The sequence below is a fragment of the Oculina patagonica genome, chromosome 5 (assembly GCF_052425735.1).
Source record: "Oculina patagonica isolate OP01 chromosome 5, crgOcupat, whole genome shotgun sequence".
NCBI lineage: Eukaryota > Metazoa > Cnidaria > Anthozoa > Scleractinia > Oculinidae > Oculina > Oculina patagonica.
In genome coordinates, this window is record NC_135762.1 from 14290652 (window position 1) to 14311437 (window position 20786).

General features: G+C 37.6%; 2 protein-coding genes across 2 annotated transcripts; one reads left to right on the forward strand and one right to left on the reverse strand.

Moving 5' to 3' along the window:
- Nucleotides 1-1597: 1597 nt before the first annotated feature.
- LOC144655662 (T-box transcription factor TBX20-like) lies at nucleotides 1598-10392 on the forward strand. Its single transcript, XM_078515956.1, has 7 exons — nucleotides 1598-2081; nucleotides 2435-2678; nucleotides 4462-4735; nucleotides 5641-5799; nucleotides 6446-6522; nucleotides 7796-7959; nucleotides 10122-10392. Exons 1-7 carry the CDS (start codon nucleotides 1985-1987, stop codon nucleotides 10274-10276), a joined length of 1170 nt encoding a protein of 389 aa, XP_078372082.1. The 5' UTR covers nucleotides 1598-1984; the 3' UTR covers nucleotides 10277-10392.
- Nucleotides 10393-18715: 8323 nt separating this feature from the next.
- On the reverse strand, nucleotides 18716-19742 carry LOC144655710 (uncharacterized). The gene has a single exon (XM_078516011.1). The coding sequence runs from the start codon at nucleotides 19598-19600 to the stop codon at nucleotides 19181-19183; it is 420 nt and encodes a 139-aa protein (XP_078372137.1). The 5' UTR covers nucleotides 19601-19742; the 3' UTR covers nucleotides 18716-19180.
- Between the last annotated feature and the right edge of the window lie 1044 nt (nucleotides 19743-20786).

Below are 20786 nucleotides of genomic sequence, written 5' to 3' on the forward strand. Positions count from 1 at the left end.
GTCAAACAAAAGCAATCAAAGAAATATGTTATGTACTGTGATCATTTAAGAAAAAAGATTCTCTGTCAGTAATCAATGCAAGTGTTTCCGAGGCTGTCATTCTCTTTCCTCGAAAAACAAAGATAACTCTGCAGCGCGACATAGCCTCGGGAAAAGTATTCAGAAAATGTCACCACCCAGTGTCTTATCAAACTTCAACCAATGGCTTTGGATAAAGTGATTTGCGTTAAAAGGATTTCTGGATTAAATACAGCAATGGGGCATACAGCTTGTTGTTTCTGCGAACAACTTCCCCTATTACTGTTTGTGTTTATCGAAACTTTCACAATGAGGAGAAACCGCCGGAAAAATGCGTATCATTTGACGAAAACGTTCTTCAATTCAGCAATTATCGATGTCAACGTGGTGATTCCATAATAGCAACAAAGATAACATTCCAAGTATTGAAGTGATGCAAAGATTACTCGGGAACGTTTGTTGACAAAATTTATTCAGGGCTATAAACAGGGGAATTGTTTTTCGTTTAATTATCCCTTATACATTCCTAAGGCAATGCGACCCCTTTTCGTTTTGACACATTTGGTAGTTTTTGGCGGTATTCGATTAAAATGCGAATCGGAAATGCTATTAATTTATCAGTTTGTCGATATCTGGAACAACAGATGTCCGTAAACTAACTATGTATCATGTTGTCAACACTTTTCTCATCTTCTCTTTCATGAACTCTTCTGTTTATACCAGAAACTCAACCAGCAGGTGCTACGTAAATAGGATCACTGAGTTCATGATATCAAAAAGCGATCGTGTTCGTGGAAGCAATGCAACTCTTTCATTTATCGTTCTGTATGGAAACCCGAAACGTTTTTTTAGAAAGCGAATTCCAAATTGTGGAATCACTGAAGATTAGATGCATTATTCTAAGATGATCAAGGATGTACCCCTAAAAGGTGTTGATTAAGTCTTATAGTCATTTGGCCTTGGATTATTGCATATTGCTCAGGAAACTGCGTTTACGACCAGTGTCGCAGGCTGATAAAATGGTAAGTACATACCCGTAGTGTTGGACTGCATTGTATTTGTGTAAACAGAACCGAGAACAACTGTAACGGCTTAAATACCTCTCTAGACGGAAAAAATGAAACATTTAATTCAACCGACAACGTCTTCTTTTAAAACCAAAACCTGTCTATTTGGCGTTTTAACTGTCCTCATACATGAAGGCGCGATTTTCTTCATTAAGTTGACAAACTTGTTGTTAGGCCATCCGAACGGAGTGTTACAGCCGGCACTAGTCAAATACCAACGTATGTTACATTGCTGGCGTTCATTAACAATTGCACAGTTAAGACGACAAGGTGCACATGACAGGAAATATCTGAAACTTCAAGGAATGTTCCAGTTTTTTTGTTTATCTCCACGGGCCTGCGACAACATTCACTATTGTACTTCATGTCATATAAAATTCGTAATATTTATTATGCATTTCATGCATTCTGTGTAAGTAATCATTTATAGGGGCAAATTTACGCAGTTATAGTGCTTCTTGCACTAGCCTGTCCTGTGCATTGTTACCTCGTCGTCCAACAGGACAGGTCACTAAGGTGATGGCAGAGTATGATAACGAATTCTAATGTCAAATTGTCTAGACCTTTTGGGAATGTGCGTGATTTAGTCCCTTTACGTTACACGAACATTCAGCGCTCCTCAAATTAAACCGTACATTATAAGGAATCCATTCTTTTCACAAAACACACTTTCAGCAACACTGCCCACTACCACCCACAAACCAATATTTGAATTATAAGTATTTAGTGTGCCTAAGTCTCAACAGTGTTTCAGTTTCACCGCGTTAGTTTTGATTGGCTTACACGACGCATAAGCCAAGATCCAATCAACAGTTCCTTTAATTGCTGTTTATGACTTGTTTGGAGACAACAGTGGGTGAGATGAAGGATTTAGAAAACTGTAAATAGACTTGGGCGCTATGGCAGAATGCTATGATACACGCAATGCACAGTCACACCTCTCATCCAAAGCTACAGCGTTCTCGATTGCGTCTTTGATGGCTACGGATGAAAACGGTACTTCCAATATTCTGCTGCTGTCATTTCTGTTCATTTCTTATCATTCAGGCTAAACTATTGTTTGTAAAGACTAGTATTAGAAGAAACGATTTTGAAGAATTTGGAGCTCATCTCCAGAACTAAGCATGTATTTTCATTTGAAATCTTTGGCACTGTAGTCAACTTGAAGGGTAGTCTTAACTGAGGACAGTCGTTAAACTGAATAGACTGACTCTCATCGCTCACGTTAATATCACCGTTGCAATTTGTAGGAAAAGGTGGCAATCACGTACGTTTAGACTCCATTTCTCAATGAAGCGACTATAACATGATTTTAACGTTTTCCAAACTTTCTTATTTGCCATCTTCAGGAGGAGACGATGCTAAGAGGAAGAAACCATGTGCCATTGAAGATGTCCCTGTGCTTGGTGAAACTTCTTCAAAGAGGCTCAGATCCTGCGGGGAAATCAGTACTGATGACGCTATAGATGGACCTTCCTCTGCTTCTGAAGTTGCTGAAGATGTAGAAACTGTCACAGCTACCTTAGAGAGTCGCGATCTATGGGATCGCTTCAATGAATTGGGAACAGAAATGATCATAACAAAGTCTGGAAGGTAAGATTGCAACTGCTTTGTATTGTTAGCAACGCTAAAACAGTCGTTGATTCGAGATGTTTTACGAGGCTCCGACTAGTTAAAGAATAGTTTAATGACTCTCAAACCAACGGCTACTTTTGTTAGAACAGTCAAGAACTGCGAACGTGCGAACAATTGTAAGGAAGCCATTACCAAGATGACCGCAGGCGGCATACCAGTGACGATAAATGTTTACGCTACCAAGTCTTATTCAACACCGTCATTTTACAGTCTGTTCTAGCAAGACGCCGATATAAACGATCGTGGCGATGAAAAACCAAACACTTGAAACGAAGTATTTCGTTCGTGATAATGTGTTCTAAATGACTGAGTTGTTTTGTAAAGGCGACCGCAGCGACTCGGATACTTCACACCATGTTTTATTTATTGGCTTATTGACAGGTATTGTGGATAGTATCCAAAATGACTCACGAAACCATCTAACTAGTTACAATTTTCATTCTTAAACCCCTGAAAGTGATATTGGTAAAAACCGTGGAATAAATGAAATGAAGCGTGCGGTAGGTTGCGGATGATATTTCGGCAGGACGAGTTTCATGGTTTGCTATTGCATGAAACAAGTCTCAGAAAACATTCTCAATATATGTCATGAAGCTGACGAATGGAACAAAAGAAATTATAACAGTATTTAATGGAAACTTTGTATACGGTACTTGGTTAAAAGTTTAAGTTGTCTTTTTATTGAAATTTCTCAAACAATGTTTGGCCCATTTGAACTGAACTCTATTCATCTCAATATGACTAATATGCCATACACACAATGTTCCTCGAGGGAGCATTCTCATAATCTATGCCTACTACAGATCTGGTATTCTCTATAGAATCTAAATTTTTCAATCTTAACCTGCTCTAGCATCGACAGAGCACGGGAACGATATGACTGATTCTATTTCTCGAAACATATCATAAACAATCAAATTAGGCGAGTAAAAATAACTTTCATTTATATTGCGTGGGCCATTTTCAACGTGGCGGTTCTTGTCTTGCCTACAGCATATATTTTACTTTAGGTTTACCAGCTGGGCTACTCGAGGCATTAATGATTTTCGAAATCACTTGTTTGTTAAGTTATGTAGTTGTTTTATTCAATTTAAAAAAGGAACATTCGCCAAACGCTCCAACGCTTAGAAAAGACCCTCCCGGGTATTGCTTTCTTGAAGAGGCCTTGAAGAACGCTGTGTCTGTTGGATGACTGTAATAAAACAAAGAATTGTTAGCTTCAAGTCTCGACAAACAATTTATATTGCTGAGAAATGCTCACGAAAGTTTACGATTCATAGTCTTATATTATAAATCGTTTATATCCCTTTCAGCGACAACTTGACATTTGCTGCCTTCTAACTCTCAAACACTAGAAGATGATTAGTTTCATTGCCAAATTGAAATGCTAACATTTGTCACTTAGTTCTGGCTTGAATTCGAAAATAACTGTTCCTTTAGAAGCCAAATTAAGTAGGTCTACCAATTATTTTATCAAAATGTTATTATTTCAATTGAAACTTACTTTTGCTACTCTTGTCGCCCTAATTCCCTGAGTTATGTCAACTACTGAGCACTGAAAACTACCCAAAGATAGCTGCAAAGTTGTAAAGACATCCAATGAAGGCATTAGAGCAGTTTTTATGGAAATACGTTTACACTTAGTAGCTTTCTAAAAAGTTAGACTCGACCAAGAGAAGAAAGGAAGCAATACCATGGACATACATATATTTGAATGATTTATTTCGAAATTCTTTTGAAGGCGGATGTTTCCAACCCTGAGAATATCACTGAACGGTATCAGCCTAGATGCAAATTACATGGTTCTGATGGATATAGTGCCTGTTGACGACAAACGTTACAGATACGCCTATCACCGTTCAACATGGCTTGTGGCTGGTAAAGCTGATCCACCAGCTCCCGTTAGACTTTATATGCATCCAGATTCGCCTTTTACTGGGGAGCAGCTGCTAAAACAGATCATATCGTTCGAGAAAGTAAAACTAACCAACAACGTTACGGACCAAAATGGACATGTAAGTCGTCCTATATAAATGCATTTAGGGTAGTAGAAAGGTTATTAGTATGTATATGAATAAAGTATATTTAGTTTCCACGAGTTCGTCCTGTGCGTTGGATTACGTGCAGAATTAGTAGAACGGGGTTGCGGCATCTGGTTGGCGCGCCCTATATCACCGCCGGTTCCCACAACAGATAACGGGCGGCGTTCTGAAAGCGGATGAGATTGTGTCGGAAGGGGTTGCTCTGTTCTCTCTAGAATATCTCCTCGCGGATTTTTTTTTTATATTTTTGCCAGTTTACAAAGAAGAACAAGAATAAGATAAAAATAACAGCTGGTATGAAAAAAAAGTGGACTAATAATTTCCTCTTTAAATTCGACTTTTAGTCATTAATATACTACCCCGATGCAGGAAACTTGTGCTTCCTAGCGTTGCATGGATATATCTGTTTGTTAGCCAAAGAATCCCTTTATTTAGTTTTTCTTACATCGTTAAAAATGTTCTATTTTAAAATCATACTCATACTTATTCAATGAATATCCATCGTAAATTCTGATAAAAGGAGGAATTTTTCTTGACTTTTTGCGGATTGAAGGTTTTTTTTTTCAGTTGGAAGCATGACGCAGTGTCGTGCATTAATAAACAAGCCTCCTTATATTTAACATAATTAACGGCAATGAAAAACCTGATCTCAAACTTTACTTTCCTTTTTGTTGGAATTTTCTTAACAGGGAAAAGTAAGTGCATCCGCTGCCATTTTTCTTACATCTTTCCTGCTGCAGTATTTTTCATAGCTGTGAAATATCCACTATTCTTTACCTTTTCACTGACTTTTTAAAAGTATGTCTAATTGGGTTGTTTATTTTTAAATACACTTCCATTATTCGTTGCAATATTTATCGTTTTTTGTGTCTTAACAGATTGTTCTGAACTCCATGCATAAATACCAACCAAGAGTACACGTTGTCAGAAAACGTGATCACACAGCCTCAGTGATTGACCTTCATTCAAAAGAAGCAAAAACGTTCGAGTTTCCTGAGACAAGTTTTATCGCCGTGACAGCATATCAAAACCAACTGGTAAGAAGTGAATGATGAAATGAACTTTCACTGGCTGTTGCTAGCATTCTTCACTGTTTATTCTAGTAAGTATATGTCAGCAAAATGTTGTTGTTGCTGTTGCCATTTTCTCATCGTGTGCCACTCTACATGCCCGTAACTACAAGATTTAAACACTTTGGCTACAACTATTCCATATAGTTCCAGTGCGTTCTCGTCTGTTTTTTTCCTCGCATTAAGCTGTGTAACAAAATATTCTTACAGTTTGGCGGGATAAGAACCGCAGTGGGTGGGTCACGATAGACAAAATGGAGAATCATTGGCTTTCATGAAAAGCAAGCAATACCAAATTGTTTAATTATTATAGTATGGATTTAAAGAAAAAGTATTTATTTGTTGATTTTCTCAGTAGGGTTGCATGAAGAAGCCTATTTTTTAAACCCATCTATCCAGGGTTGTTCCACCTAGCCTAATCTCATTTCGGCTGCAGCTTATTTAACAGTCAATGGGTCTGGGTCTTTTGTTTTATCCACTAGGTTTACAAAATTCCATGGGTGATAAATAACAAGAATTTCTTTCTTTTACACGACCAAGACCGAGACCTCCAAGCATGGTCTCATTAAGTAGTTGCGACTCAAGCGAAAATTCTGTATGTCGTAAATTGCAGATTACACGTCTAAAAATCGACAGCAACCCCTTTGCAAAGGGCTTCAGGGACTCAATCAGGATATTGCCAGTGCAAAGGTAGGTGCAACTTGCTACTAAACAACAAACAGTTATATTATAGGGGGAAGACCTTAAGTTATGCTTCAGGAACACAGGTTTCGGATGGAGTACTTGATTATAATTTACAGTCGGTATCGTTTTGTCTCTTCCCACTCCAAAGAGCTCTAAGTTGAAATTTGAAATTTTTACCACTCAAATTCCATTAGTTTTAAATTATTTTAAACCAAACAATGCCATAAAACGCAGTGCTCAAAAGCTCTTTTTGAAATGGAAACGCACTTGGGAAAAATGAATTACTATAAGAGCAGGAGGTAAACCATCTTCTTTCTTCTAGCGAAAGACAAAACATCGTAAAAAGCGTATAAACAGTTTGCCTAAGAAAAGTTTAGGCATAGCGAAAGGCGGGAACAAATTATAATACCTCTTTCTAGCAAGCATAAAAGGTTTTTCGATAAGAAGGCTTAATACGTTGTAAATGGGGACTATGTACGAAGAACGTAGAGAACTTTGAGAACACTTGTTATGTTATCCCTTAAATGGTAATGAATTATTTTCTAATTTGTCCTTTTGGTTATGTTTGTGTGTTCGCAGTTAAGTCAAATGGCTGCAATCCCCTACAAAAGTGTGACCTAGCAATTTTGTAAAACTAACAATGTCAGTTTAAAAAGTGCCTTAATAAGACACACTATTAATAGCAGAACAAGATCCAACTGAGAATTTTAACATCGCCCTTACTCTTGGTAGATAACATCCAACATGCAATTTCGCCTCTTTTTTAGGATCATCCCGTTGCTAAAGAAAGAAAGCTATTAAGAAAGAAAGCTAGAAAGTAATGCGACAGGACTAAGAAAGACAAAAGAAATCGCCATTGAAACAAACACAACAATATATCTAATCATCAGTTTTAATCAACTGTTTATAATAACTTGTTAAACAGCACATTTCGCCCAAGGCCCTGTTGTAAAGTCGTAGTCGTTTTAGTGGGCGAGCTCTTATATACAAACGCGTTTTTATATAACAAACGGAAATAGGTACAGGGATCCAGAGTCTTTGCTTTTGCAAATGATAACACGAATATGAAACAAGTTGGAATTAGTCCCGATATGAAGCAGCCATGAGGTTATATGTTTTTTAGATTTATGGCAAACAGAGCAATACTTTTAAGAAAAATCACCTTTTTTCAGTATTATGCATGCTCCTTTATAGTGATATCACTCTTCTATTTTTTCTTGAAGATTTCTTTCATTGTAGAGAACTAAAGGAAATCTCTTTATCTCGTCTTTATTTATAGAGAGTGCCCTCACAGAGCGGCGTACCGACAAGGTCATATAAACCCCATATCTGTCCCCACCACATATCTACCCAGTCATTTCTTACCGTCGGCTATCTTGCAAAGTCATCAAGTGGAATCAAAGGACTCGCATTGCGCCGGATGTATGGCCAGTCTCAATGAAGGTCAGTTATTGGTCTGGTAAACGTAAAATCGGCAGGGGCATAGGCAGTCCAAGTACTATACTATTAAAGTTTAATGACACAGAAGTCCGATGAGGATGCTGAAGTAGCAACTTACTTGCTTTTGCCTCTTGGAGCTTTTTTTCTCAGTTTTTCATGTGCCGAATGAAAATCGTGCCGGTCTCAAAACTGTGTGTTAGGTTCATTTGATTATGATTGTATTCGCGGAGCCCCAAAATATCCGTTTAGGGTGCCCAAAGTCAAAAATCAAGATATTTGCATAACACGTATTCACCCGGTTGTACTAAAAAAAAAAAAAAATGTACGGCATTGAAACATAAACTAGTGATTATTTCTCGACAATAAAGCTATTGATCTCAAATAAACAACAGTTAATCAAGCAAAAAAAAAATAGTGATTTACGCACATTAACGAGCGAAAGATAATTTTTGCCGAAGCAGGCGTACCAGTCTCTTTCATTTTTTTGTTAAAGAAATCGTAGTGATTGCGACAGACTAACTAGATGGCGTCAAATTGCAAAGGCATTTCGGGTTCGATACATAAGGATACTCTGAAAAATAGTGAATACCGAACTTTCTTTACAAATGGATGTCTAGGAATCTCGAAAAAAAAAGCTATGGATGTTTTTTTGGGATGTGTTAGCAAGTTCGAAATGATTTACTGGGTTATAAAATTTCCCTTTTCATGCAGTTCTTTTCTTATCAGCCCAAGCTCGAACCACGCACAAGTTGTTCGCACTTTTAGAAAGGCACCTAGAAAAAGCATCACCAATTACTTTTATTTTTATTATTTTTTTAATCTACAAGGCATTCATGATTATGATGTATTCTTTCAAGGATCACAACAGTTGCCGATAAAAAAGAAAGCTAAATAGTTGCGGAGAGACTTGTGCAACTAACTCGAGTCATGCTTTGTGCCCGGAATCATTAGACTAAATAAAACACATCTTTAACCAGGAATAATCACCAATTAAAGCTTATCAACAACAAAACATTACAAAAATTTGCGCAACATGTGAACGAATGCTTGGAGGGCAAATTCCAACCTTTGAACATAGCAACTTTTATAAAGGATTATAGATAAAAGTTATATTTACAGACTAAAACCTTAAGTCAATTTTCTCATGTCAAGACAGCAAATTTGCACTACGCTGGAGCTTTCCTTTCAATATTATAAGCTCGTTTGGAAAGAGGATTTTTTGAGATTATAAACCACCCTCTCGTGAAAAAGACCAAAATGTTTTCAAACGGTGTCAATTTCGTCCATCTTTCTCCACTGGGTCAGGCCGTTAAGTTTTGTTTAATTTTTAGACTAGTTTGAATGTCACTGGCACCTTAAATAACATGAACTAGATAATAGGTTTTCAAAATATTTTGTTTTCAGTCTATCTTCTTTAGAGATCAATTGATCTATATTCAATTGTTCTAATGCGAGAAGAGCTTTGCTTTACAGTACAAAAAAGGAATTTCTTCTCTCATTTTCTCTAGTTCAGTCATGGTCATTTTTTTTGGTTTGAAGGCTTCATTCTCGTGCGTCAAAAAAAATCAAAGGAAGTTTTAATTAGATGATAAGATTAATGAACTCAAGTCTTAAATTAAAATATAATAGGATTGGGATTAATTTATTAACAAGACCGGTAGATACAAATTTTAATCAATGCAAAGATGACTGGATAAGTCCCAGATCTTGTTATACAGTATTTCATCTAAAGTGAAGACCGATTTGAAATAAGACTCATTTCGGTGAATTTATTGTATAAAACGCATTTTATAACTCATAATTCGCCTTGAAGCTATGTTAAATAAAGTCATTGCATGCTAGTAACAAAAACAAAAAAAAAAACAAAGCAGCGAATTATTTGGAGGAAGGAAACCATCAACATAATTATTTTTAAAACAAGTGAAGATAAGTTAATAAGCTATTGTCTTAAAAGCAAATGTTATTAAGCGTTGGGGAGATTGTAACGGATTACTCATACTCATAATTTGATTTCAAGAAATTACAATTAACATATTTCCCGAAAATATGTTGATGTTTTTCCTTGCATACTAATATAAGAACCTCTTCTTTTTTATCTTATAACTTTTGATCTTGTTATGTTGTTATGTTTGTCTTGCTCACAGCACGTTTTTTTTTCCTTTCAGATCTACTGGTATCTGCCAATCACCAGGGATTGCTACACCATAGCCCTGTTGCAGACATTCATCTCCAAGTGGCGACCAATCCTTTTATGTTAGAATCACCGCTGAAACATCTTTCCCCTTGTGTCTCCCCATACTACAATGGCATTCCGCAATAGGCAGCTAAGAGTATACATGCGTCAATATTCAGAATATTTCGCACTGGGCTTTACCATTTTAACTCTGAGTCCCCCCCCCCCCCCCCCAACCGAATGTTCAGGTGGAGGAAAGTGGAAAGCACACATTCTCAGCATGATCGGCAACAGTGACTACAAGCCTGTGATCGTGTAAACCAAGCCCTCGGTTCCCATCGCCACTAAGGCAGAAAAGTCCATGGAAGACCCTACCGAATAAAAGCACTAAGACTAAGGCCTTAGAGAAATGTATCATTTCGTCCGATCACAAACCACCCTAGTAGAGATTGTTTTATATCGGTGCCAAACCTAATGGTTAAAAAGGTAAGAGTAACAAATTATGCGTTTGTTTTGATGGAGAGCTACGTTTCAAGTCGGTGCATTGTGAATAAATGCCTGTTTTCAAGTTTGTTGATTGAAACGATCAGCTCAGTCTCGTCCCATTTTGTCTTGACCTTATAATACTATTATTTTCCTTCAATTCGAAAGTAATATTGTACATGAGAAAAATAACTCAAAGAATCGCTATAAAGCTAACGTTTTCTTTATTTAAATTGAATCACCTCATTTTAACATTATACATTTATATTTACCCGAAACTATCAGACAGTGTTATAAATCTGTTAACTCCATGTACAGCTTTTACTCAAAATAACGCTGTCTAGCTCCCTTTTTTCTTTCGCTCCTGATACTGTCGTATGGAAAACTGTCCCATTTTACATGAGTATTGCTATAAAGGAAAAGTATAAAAAATATTGTTTTTTTAATTAAATCGTTTATATTTATTAAGCTGAAAAGTATGTTGCACCACCAAAAAAATCATCTTTGAAATATGTGAAGATTTCGCAAAAGTAGGCCAGTTAGTCCATTCCAAACAAGAATAGGACTAAGACAATTTCATATTGATTGAAGCCAGTGATTTAATTTCCGGTCTTATACAAAGTACAAGAGTCCCAGGGGGTACTCGGGATTTCAAGTGACGGAGATCATCGATTTGGGTCAAAAATCATGTCCCCCAAAAAACCCTAGGGCTTCCAACAAAACCCAAAAATATCCCAAGACCAAAAATTAATCTCCCAAAAATCAACAACAAAACACGTTTTGATTGCACCTTATTCTCAGAACTACACAGCCAATGCACTACCACGAATCTTTACATTTTTTTTGTTATACCCCAAAAAATCCCAACTTAAATCAAAAATATACTTGCCAAATTTTTCTATCCCCAAAAAATTCCAGAGTCGAAAATTACAAACCCCCAAAAATCCTTCGATCATCCCCGTCACTTAAAATCCCGAGTACACCCCCTGGGACAAGAGTACAAGCAACAAAGTATGTCTTCTACGTTTAAGGTTGCTCCTTATGATGTAACAACATCCAGTCTTAAATATTGTCCATCGGGTAGCAAGCACAGTGATGCTGGCAAATAATTTTTTTTTATCAATAAACACCGATATAATTATATTAGTGCATACCACCACGTTATTGTTTCTTTTATAGAAAGCTCAGTTTTTCAGTCAAATATATCGAAGTATAGTCCCTGTTCCTCTTTTTGATAGCTTTCAGTTTTAACTGTTTTGGATACAGTAAACACTCGCGTGTAAGAACCTACAATCTTCTAAGTTTGGCAAAATAGGTTCTTGTATTTGGGGGTAGTTATTAGTAATTTAGGCTAGGTAGGTTCTTAATAAGGTTCTTAATTTCTAAGGAGGAGCCATAGTTTTTGATTGTACGAGAAGAAAAAAAAAATGGGTTTGGTCCTTCACTATGCAGCATTTATTCATAACTGTATTGCTTCAGCCTCATGCAAGGTTCAAAGAAGACAATTACAGTCTCTGTGAATCTGTCTTTTCTTTATTTGTAAATACAGTTTGGGATGTTCTGTTAAAAATGTTCATAAAAATTTTCTATAACCCACATATAAGAACCTGCTGAAATTTGTTTGGCTAAACAGGTTCTTATATTTTGGGGTATTAAAATGGCAAATTTCTGCCAGCAGGTTCTTAAACCACTAGGTTCTTACACGCGGGTGTTTACTGTAGCTTTTTTTGTTTTACTGTTACTGTTTCGATAGCATATTACTTACTATGTGTAAGCAACTGTTTATTTTACGATAGCGCAAAGAATTAATTAAAGCTTCTGCTGAAATTATGATGTCTTTATTTTGAAGTAAAAGTAATATTAATTTTGATTTTCCTTTAGCCGTGAAGAAGTTCTTATTGAATTCCCATTGGATTCGTTTTTCACAGGGCTCCCATTATCCATTAATCCCACCCATGCCTGACGCTTTGGGAAAGGTTTAACCGAGATTAGCACTATTGCCTGTGAAAAGGTACTCCTATCCTGTGCAAGAAAGAAAAAAAAAACTTGAGTTATAGGTAGACAATATCGAAAATAATATTCCTTAATTTTTTATTACTTTACCAAAAAGTAATGAGATATCTACCAAAACGGTCTTGCACTACATCACTCGTCCAACTGAACGCTTTCACCACATTTCACCATTGACCCAAATATCTCATTCCTTTATGCCGTAATATAATCATGATAACCTTGCCCAATAAAAAGTTCTCTGCATGGAGACGTTGGCAATTAAAGACCATTACAGATGCTCTTTAAATTTGTTGAAATGTATTGAAGAAATGTAACAATTTAAAGAACGTTCTCAACCCGTGGGTGAGCCCCCGAAGGGGTGGGGGGGGGGGGGGTGCTCCGATATAAAATGGACGATTATGCTCGACGGAAAATTTAAATTATACCTCCAAGGAAGGTAGTTCAATACAGGCCTGTCTCAGGCTTTTTCGACGACCCCTAAAGTAATCTACCATTTCTAATGCCTGATGGGTCTAGCCAATACAGCGGCTAGACCACGACGAAAAATATAAGCGTTCTGTCCTGAATACTCTAAATGACTGAGGCCGAAATTTGAAATTTAACATTTGGACGTACAAACAGGTCTGACCAAAAATCGTCAATTTCAACATTTTCTCTATTTTTTCCAGTTTTTTGAAACATAATGTTGCGATTTGTTTTTATTTACATTCCATAAGCATTCCGGCGTGATTTTGCATCAATTTTTGTTATTTTCTGACTTTATAAAAAAGTGGTGAAATCCAAGATGGCGGCTCTATGCTCTCGATGGCGGGCTTTCAACTCAGAGCAAAATAATTTCGCTGCGCTTTAATAGAACGAACACTCCGGGGAGGGGTTCCACCACCCCCCCACCCCCCCCCCCCCCCCCAAAGCGAGACGACGAGCGTTCACGTGGCTTTCACTTAGAAATCTCCCTCTTCAGGGGCCCTGAACCATATCCGTCGAAACATTATTCAATACAAAAACGTTAAAAGCTTTGCCAAATAGCTTTATAATATATATTGGAGTCTGGGCGCGCTCTGATTGGATAAAAACCTAGAGTATAAAACATAGAAAAATCAATGATTTATTGTTTTTCGTCAGCTTTCCTCGAGTGCTTCGCGCCTCGTTGGCTATAACCACACGTATCCAACGAGAGCGAATGGAATAATTGTTTTTTTTAAATTCCTTTTTAAGTATCAATCCACTGGACATCTCATTTTGATGCAAACGAGGTGATAGTATGCGGAGGCGGAAACAATTGTAGCGCTGTGTTCACTTCTTGAGTTGAATGAAACACGCAAGGAAAGCGAGTGAGAGAGTTTTCTTTCGAAGATTTTCCTCGACAATCTCCTCTTAAATCATCGGCTATTCATGCTGGAAAATTGTGAAAACAATTAAGGTTTACAGGAAGATCATGATCAGAAGCAATAGCTTTTCTGGAAATTATACGCCTTGTGCAAGTCGAATGAAGCAAGGGGGAGGGCTCCTATCGAGACTTCTATATTAGGCTGAGACGAAATTGCACTCTTGAAGAGTCGGTGAAGACAAGATAAGGATTGAAAGGTAACAAACCTGAAATACTGAGCCTATTTTACGTCGAACACTGAATGAAATTGTGTCAATTTTCTAGTCTTCCCGCGTAAACTATTTTCTGCTTTTCATCTTCGTTCAGTCGCTCTTGTTGTACATTTACAACAGTATTTTTAATTTAACTTTTCACTCACGGCGTCTATAATCTATATCATAAAGCAAAGAAAGAAACATAAGCCATGTTTTATACCGTCATAAAACACTCCAGACATTTGAGAATACTCGAGAAATGTAGAAACATTTCCCTCGTGTTCTCAAATGGCCGTCGTGTTTTTTGACAGTATACGTGGCTTAGGCTTCTTTATTTGTTAAATAAACAAACTTTAAATGTATGGCTGATCAAACAGCTAGGAGCTGATGTTAAATTTATTAATTTACAGCTAGGAGCTGATGTTTAATTTATAAATAGCTATAGCACGACACGCACCCTCTATTAGACACTTTGTCAGGAGAGATGAGCCACCTCCCCTAACCTTTATGCCGATTTATTGGTATTGTTGCAAACATTCTGTTGATGACGTTTTACTCGTTAACGGACTGCAAAGCTAATTGAAAACACGAATTACAGTACGACTCATTGGGTTATTCTGTGTTGAAATATAGATCATAAATGGGGTCTTACTGCCATTTTGAGAAGAAAAGCCACACACAGGGCCCCTAAAATATTACCAATTTTAAAGTACTCGCCATGTGCAAACTGAACGATGGCTGGCATTTTTTTAGTTCAAATTCGAGGACTGTAAGTTACATTAGAAATCAAGGAGTCAATTCAATCGAATCAATCAATAGAATTAATTTATTTAGTTTTTCATATACTTTCCTCAAATTTGCCAAGCGAAATATTTGACAAAAAACATATTTCGTTTCCAGAATGCTTTTCTCCCAAAGATCAAGGCTTGCGAAAATTGTTTTTACATCACTCCGCGTATTGTTTTAATATACAAACTATATTTTTCATGTCAGTGACGCACTTAAAATATATATTAAACTTACTGTGGGAACCCGATGAGGTTCTCCAGACAGAAGAAAAACTTTAAATATTATGTTTATTTCAACGGTTAGTTAACGGCTATCTTTGTGTATTTTGAGCTTATTATTTTAAACAGGTATTATAAAATAATAACATTCTTAGTTGGTACAGTTGCCGACACGCAAGCAGGAGGTCTGTTTTACATTGGCTTTAAATAATCACTTTCAGATGGGCATGATGCCAAAGGGAGAGTCAAAGAATCTTCGATTAAAAAGGTAAAATGTCTGTACATAAAAGTTATATTTTGCTATTTTTTTAGAAAGATTTCGCATGACAATCGGTGGTTTATCCGTTTAAGCTACACGAGACTGTGAACTGTGACCCTAGTTGTGCAATGTCTGGCATCAGCGAACTAACGCAATGTAAGCGAAACTCGACCGTGAACTAAACTAATCTATCTATACGGTTGTCGCTCTACAAGTCTAAGTATACGAAAAGGCAGGAAAAACTGCAATTTAGGTATTCAAACGGAACCAAATGTCACGATCATGCCCCCACACGGTGGATTCATTTAAGTATTTGAATAGGTTATTTAAGTAAAAAAAAAAAAATACGAAGAGAGATGCCGCAACCCTTCTGCAGGAATGTGAAAGGGGTAATTTTCATTTTTAAAGCCATTTGCATGTCGACATGTTGCGACAAATGAACTATGACATGCGACATCGATGGGGGAAGCCGTTTCTCCAGCCTTTGGCTTCTTCGCATCCATTATGATACCTCTGCGTACCTAGACACGCTATACGTAGCTAGTATACTGGTAATAGCTATAGATTACAACCGTGGAAAATGGTCATTGCAGCTAACCGAAGCCAGTAGGCCCGGCCTACAATTTTTTTTCACATCGCAGTTTTGACTCGGCTTTTTAATATGTACCATTAAAAAGAATAATAATAATAAAAAAACAGGCTGGAGCACTTTCAAAATGTTGAAGGTAAGCAATTTTTTTAATATAGCATATCTCTCAACTACCCTTTCGCGAGGAGATCAAGGCTCATCTCGCAAGTGAAAACACTGACGGCAGGGACCGCGGAGACCATTTTGAAGTGGTAGGGCTAAAAGCTGGCTAAGACAAGCAATCATTAGGGGTCACTTTTCCGCCATTTATCATGTGAAAATTCATAGTGGAGCACCCGCGCGAGCGGAGCATCCATAAATGTAAGCAAATTGTTATCCATCGAGCCGAGAAATTTTGGGGGTTGCCGCCACCCCCACACGTACGAACAGATTAGACACAGGGAGGAGGAGGTTTCCCGCCCGTGGCTAAAGGAAAGAAAGGAAATTACCAACAACAAATAAAGCTCGCAGTGCAAGACAAAATGTAGACAACGAGTAAAATTACTCAGCGGCACTACACAGCAAAAGAACTGAGAGGTTAATTATCCAACTGTTCTATTTTGTTTGTCTTTTTTCAAGTGTGAGTGTATCGAAACCTCGATGCGCCTTTAAGCCAAAAAAAAAAAATTGTGGCTCTCGTTCAATCGCTACACGGTTAAATTTTAATTTTCTCTGGTCGCATTTTTGATAACCGTACAACGAGCAATTGACGTTATTTTCTATCGAGTGAATAATGTGGACGTTTCAGTTAGATCTAAACGAAGTTTAAATGAAATGAAAACGCGGGGAAATTTGTTGCGCGGTGTTTACTGTGTAGGCTGAATAAAACCGCGAGTAAAAAGAGCGACAGAGATCTTTTTTTCTTCCACGATGTCCTCAAAAGTCATCTATATCAGTCCGTGAAATTGTGGAAAACGAAAATTGTTACGAATGATACTCCTTGTGCAAGTCCAGTTTGCTTGTTTCTGTTGTTAACTTTGCTGTTGAATCTGCAGCTGCCATCATCAAGAATACAATAACTTTGGCAAATGAAGCTAAGCACTACATAGATAAAGTCCGCTGAAGAAAGAGACAAGACCGTGATGCAAGCTAACAACCTCTACTGAATTGCTGAGCCTGATTTTATGACAGAAAATTTAATGATGTTTTTAATTTTTGAACGCAGTTTCGATAGATTCCGTGTAGACAAGGTTTAGTTTTTTTTTCCATTTAGCTCATTTTTTTAAATAAATGTGGAGCTTCGCCTTTAGACTTGCCTATAGCTATTATATTATATTATCCTTTTCATTTAGAGCCCTAACATATCAACCCAACCAAAAAAGTGGTAGGGCTATAGCCCTACCAGCCCCTCCCCCTCCGCGGTCCCTGGACGGGAGCCTTGTGGTATAGTCTGCGTGACTAGCAAACGCACAATAGTATGCGCTCCTTTCTTAAGGAATGATTATACCATAACCGAGAGAATTCTCGCGCGCTGATTGGTAACAAATTATGGTCGATGAGAGTATATACCATAAAAGTGACGTCAGATCACGTCACGCACACGCGCGGGCTAAAAAGATGTGTAAGTTTGGTCTCCATGAATGAAAGCGAATTTCATCGTGTTTTGTTTGTACGCATTTGTTTTCGGAATTCAGGATTGGAGTTCTACTCAGGTGATCTGTCGAAAGAAAATTGACCAGGCTTTTGAATTTTTGGTCTAACTAACTGCATTTTGGGTGTTTCAATCAATATAATTTGTATATGGTATGTTGGCAGCTATCAATATATAGACGTCATAATGGCTTCATAGTTGTTGCTAATGACAAACAAAGTTATATCAGAAACCAATATACCAGACACGTTACTGTTAACAGTTTTTGGTCATACATTCAACTTCGATGAAAATATCAGCGAAAAACTCTTTTAGCCAATACAATTTTTCATGCGACCTCATAATGACGTCATATTACGCCATAATGACACCAAAACATCTACTGCAGTTACCAAAATTTACCGTCTACAGTCTACATCATTCTGTGTTAATTTAGTGACCATATGGTAAACGGTTTTAACCCTCGGACGTACAAGGAGGGGGGGGGGGGTGGATGCCACCCCCCCCATAAGGTTTTTTCCAAATTTTGAGAAAACGATTTACTCTACAGTACTGAAACTTTCAGTAGCTGTTCATTCATCCTTTGCCGAAATTTTGATATGTCAACCATGTGTCCATGATATTTGACGTTGCCATGGCAACGTCATAAATACAGTCAGGTCTTGCCAAAAATCATCATTTTTAACATTTTTCTTTATTTTTTCCAGTTTTTTTAAACAGAATTGCACGATTTGTTTATTTTAACATTCCATAAGCATTCTGACTTGATTTTGCATCAATTTCTGTTATTTTGTGACTTTCTAAGAAAATGTTGAAATCCAAGATGGCGGATCCAAGATGGCGGCTCTAATGACGTCACAGCCAATTAAAATTATGCCATCTTGTAGAGTAAGCTACGGGCTTTTTTCTGAGAGCAAAATAATTTCGCTACGCCTTAATATAACGAAAACTCCGGGGAGGGGTTCCATCCACCCCACCCCCCCCCCCCCCCTTGTACGATGGTGGGGGTATGAGTTTGCTTGTACGTCCAAGGGTTAAAGTTACATTGCCGGCCCGACATGTAGTCCACTACCGAGTCGAAAGTATATATCGTGTTACAATTAGTGTTATCGAGAGTTATCCGTAAAAAAAGGCTAACCGGAGCGTTTTCAGCGTAAGGCTGAGTGGAGGGTTATTCAAGCTAAACGGAGTGGAATTTTGCAAATCTGCAGTCTGCAGTCTACTGTCAGCAGTCTGCATTTGTCGGACACTTGAAGCGACCCTGAAGTACCTCGAGGTTTCACTCTTGGAGTAGTGAACTGGTTATTAATGCGCAGTCTATATAAACTTGGTCAGAATTCGAAGTCCAAGTGCTTTGTTTACTATAACTCCTTCCTGGCATCCTAGCTGGTTTAAAGTCAACGTAGACAAGTCATTTTTGCTTCAATGTATAATGCAAATTCTACAGAATTTCATACTACGATTATCCTTAATTCGTCCGCGTCAATGTTTACATCTCCTGCAAGTATCTACTGAGTGGTTGTCGGGTGCGAAGATGGGCCTCATAAGCTTCTAGCCATATCAATCCTTTCATGATCACCTGGTATAACGTGTTGTCATCCTTCCACAAGCTTGGCCGAAAATGGCAGATCTTAGTACAGCCATCCTTGCTTCCCAAGGTGTGATTTTCTCCGTCCACTCCACTCAGCAAGATACCGTGAGAACTCACAACCATCTCTGGACAAGAATTCGGGTAATCTGAAGGAAGGTATACTCTGAGTGTGTACTGCTTGTTGTTGGTGCAGGTTACTCTTACTTCAACTTTCGTGTCGCTAGTTGGATTAATCCAAGACACTCTGTTACGGAAGTATTTCTCTAGTAAATCTTTCTCGAATCCGAGCCTTTGTCGTTGTGTTACTGACCAAGGCATGATGAGAAGATGACAAAGGCTCAAAATCTAGCGTCTGAACTTCTAAAACGGACAAAATTCACAAAATAATATGCCAAACTATTCGGTGGAAAAAACACTCGTAGCTTTTGTTGTGTTTTGCCTACTCTTCAGATTTCCACTTTCCCGGAAATTGGAGCATGCGTAGTGACAAGTTGAAAATGAAAACATCGTGCGTAACCGGTAACGGGTCAGATCAGTAGAACGCCAGCATCTGTGACGCCATCTTCTCGCTACCGTAAAGACATTTTATTTGTAGGGTGAACAAAAATGTACCACGGAGATATGTATTAAATGGTACCGTAATGTGACATATACAGTTCTCAATCGACGTTTTCAGTGATTGTTGCTTGTCTTGTTCAGTTTTAAGACGGATTTGATTTGCATATAAGTTACTACTCTCAGAGCAAGAAATAAAATCGTGATTTACTCTTCGCATTTTCCTTTTGTTAAATGAACCGAAAGAAGCGATATTGGCCGCTTTGTTATGAATTCAGCGAGTGACTGAAGTATTGCACGTTAAGGTGACGAAGATAAAAAGTTCTAAGAAAACCCGGAATATATTGAATTTAATTTATGCGGTTGTGATTTCCACGGAAACCGCGGCGTGTTTACAGTCAAAATACCTCTCTTTATTTGACAGCAGTCATTTATTTATTCCGTATTTTCTTTTTCGAGCAAATATAAGACATGCATTGCAATACAATATATAAAATCAAATTATGACTTGCCTGGTATGAATTGCGTGACATATAGCCTAAGCGCTCGAGGGGTTTGTACCGAGGTGACTTGTCCCAAAAATATTCATTTTCTTCAGGTTCCACTCATTTTGATGAAAAAATAATAATAATAAAAATATGAAAATGAAAAAATGAAAACAACGTTCAAGAAAATAAGACAGCCAAAAAACTCGCGGCATTTATATTAAGATGGCATTACGAATCAGGCCAAAACGATTCTTTTATAAATCGATTTCACTAGTTTAGGCAAATCTCATTACGAAATACTTAAGAGATTCTGATTTTGAGACCAAAATCTGTAATTTACACTTCTAAGCTAGACAAGCATCCCCGTCCTTTTCATATTGGAGTCCTTCTGAATTGTCTTTCTCCCAGAATGGGAGCACGTTGCACAGGTTGGAGTGTAGCACTCTTATATGAACTATGGG

What these genes read in the sequence shown, in the direction of transcription:
- LOC144655710 (XM_078516011.1), bottom strand. Translation starts at nt 19,600, where the DNA reads ATGCCTTGGTCAGTAACACAACGACAAAGGCTCGGATTCGAGAAAGAT.
- LOC144655662 (XM_078515956.1), top strand. Translation starts at nt 1,985, where the DNA reads ATGGCAGAATGCTATGATACACGCAATGCACAGTCACACCTCTCATCC. An exon ending in AGGATATTGCCAGTGCAAAG is followed by an intron (nt 6,523 to 7,795) that starts GTAGGTGCAACT and finishes CTTTATTTATAG; the next exon opens with AGAGTGCCCTCACAGAGCGG. An exon ending in TATGGCCAGTCTCAATGAAG is followed by an intron (nt 7,960 to 10,121) that starts GTCAGTTATTGG and finishes TTTTCCTTTCAG; the next exon opens with ATCTACTGGTATCTGCCAAT.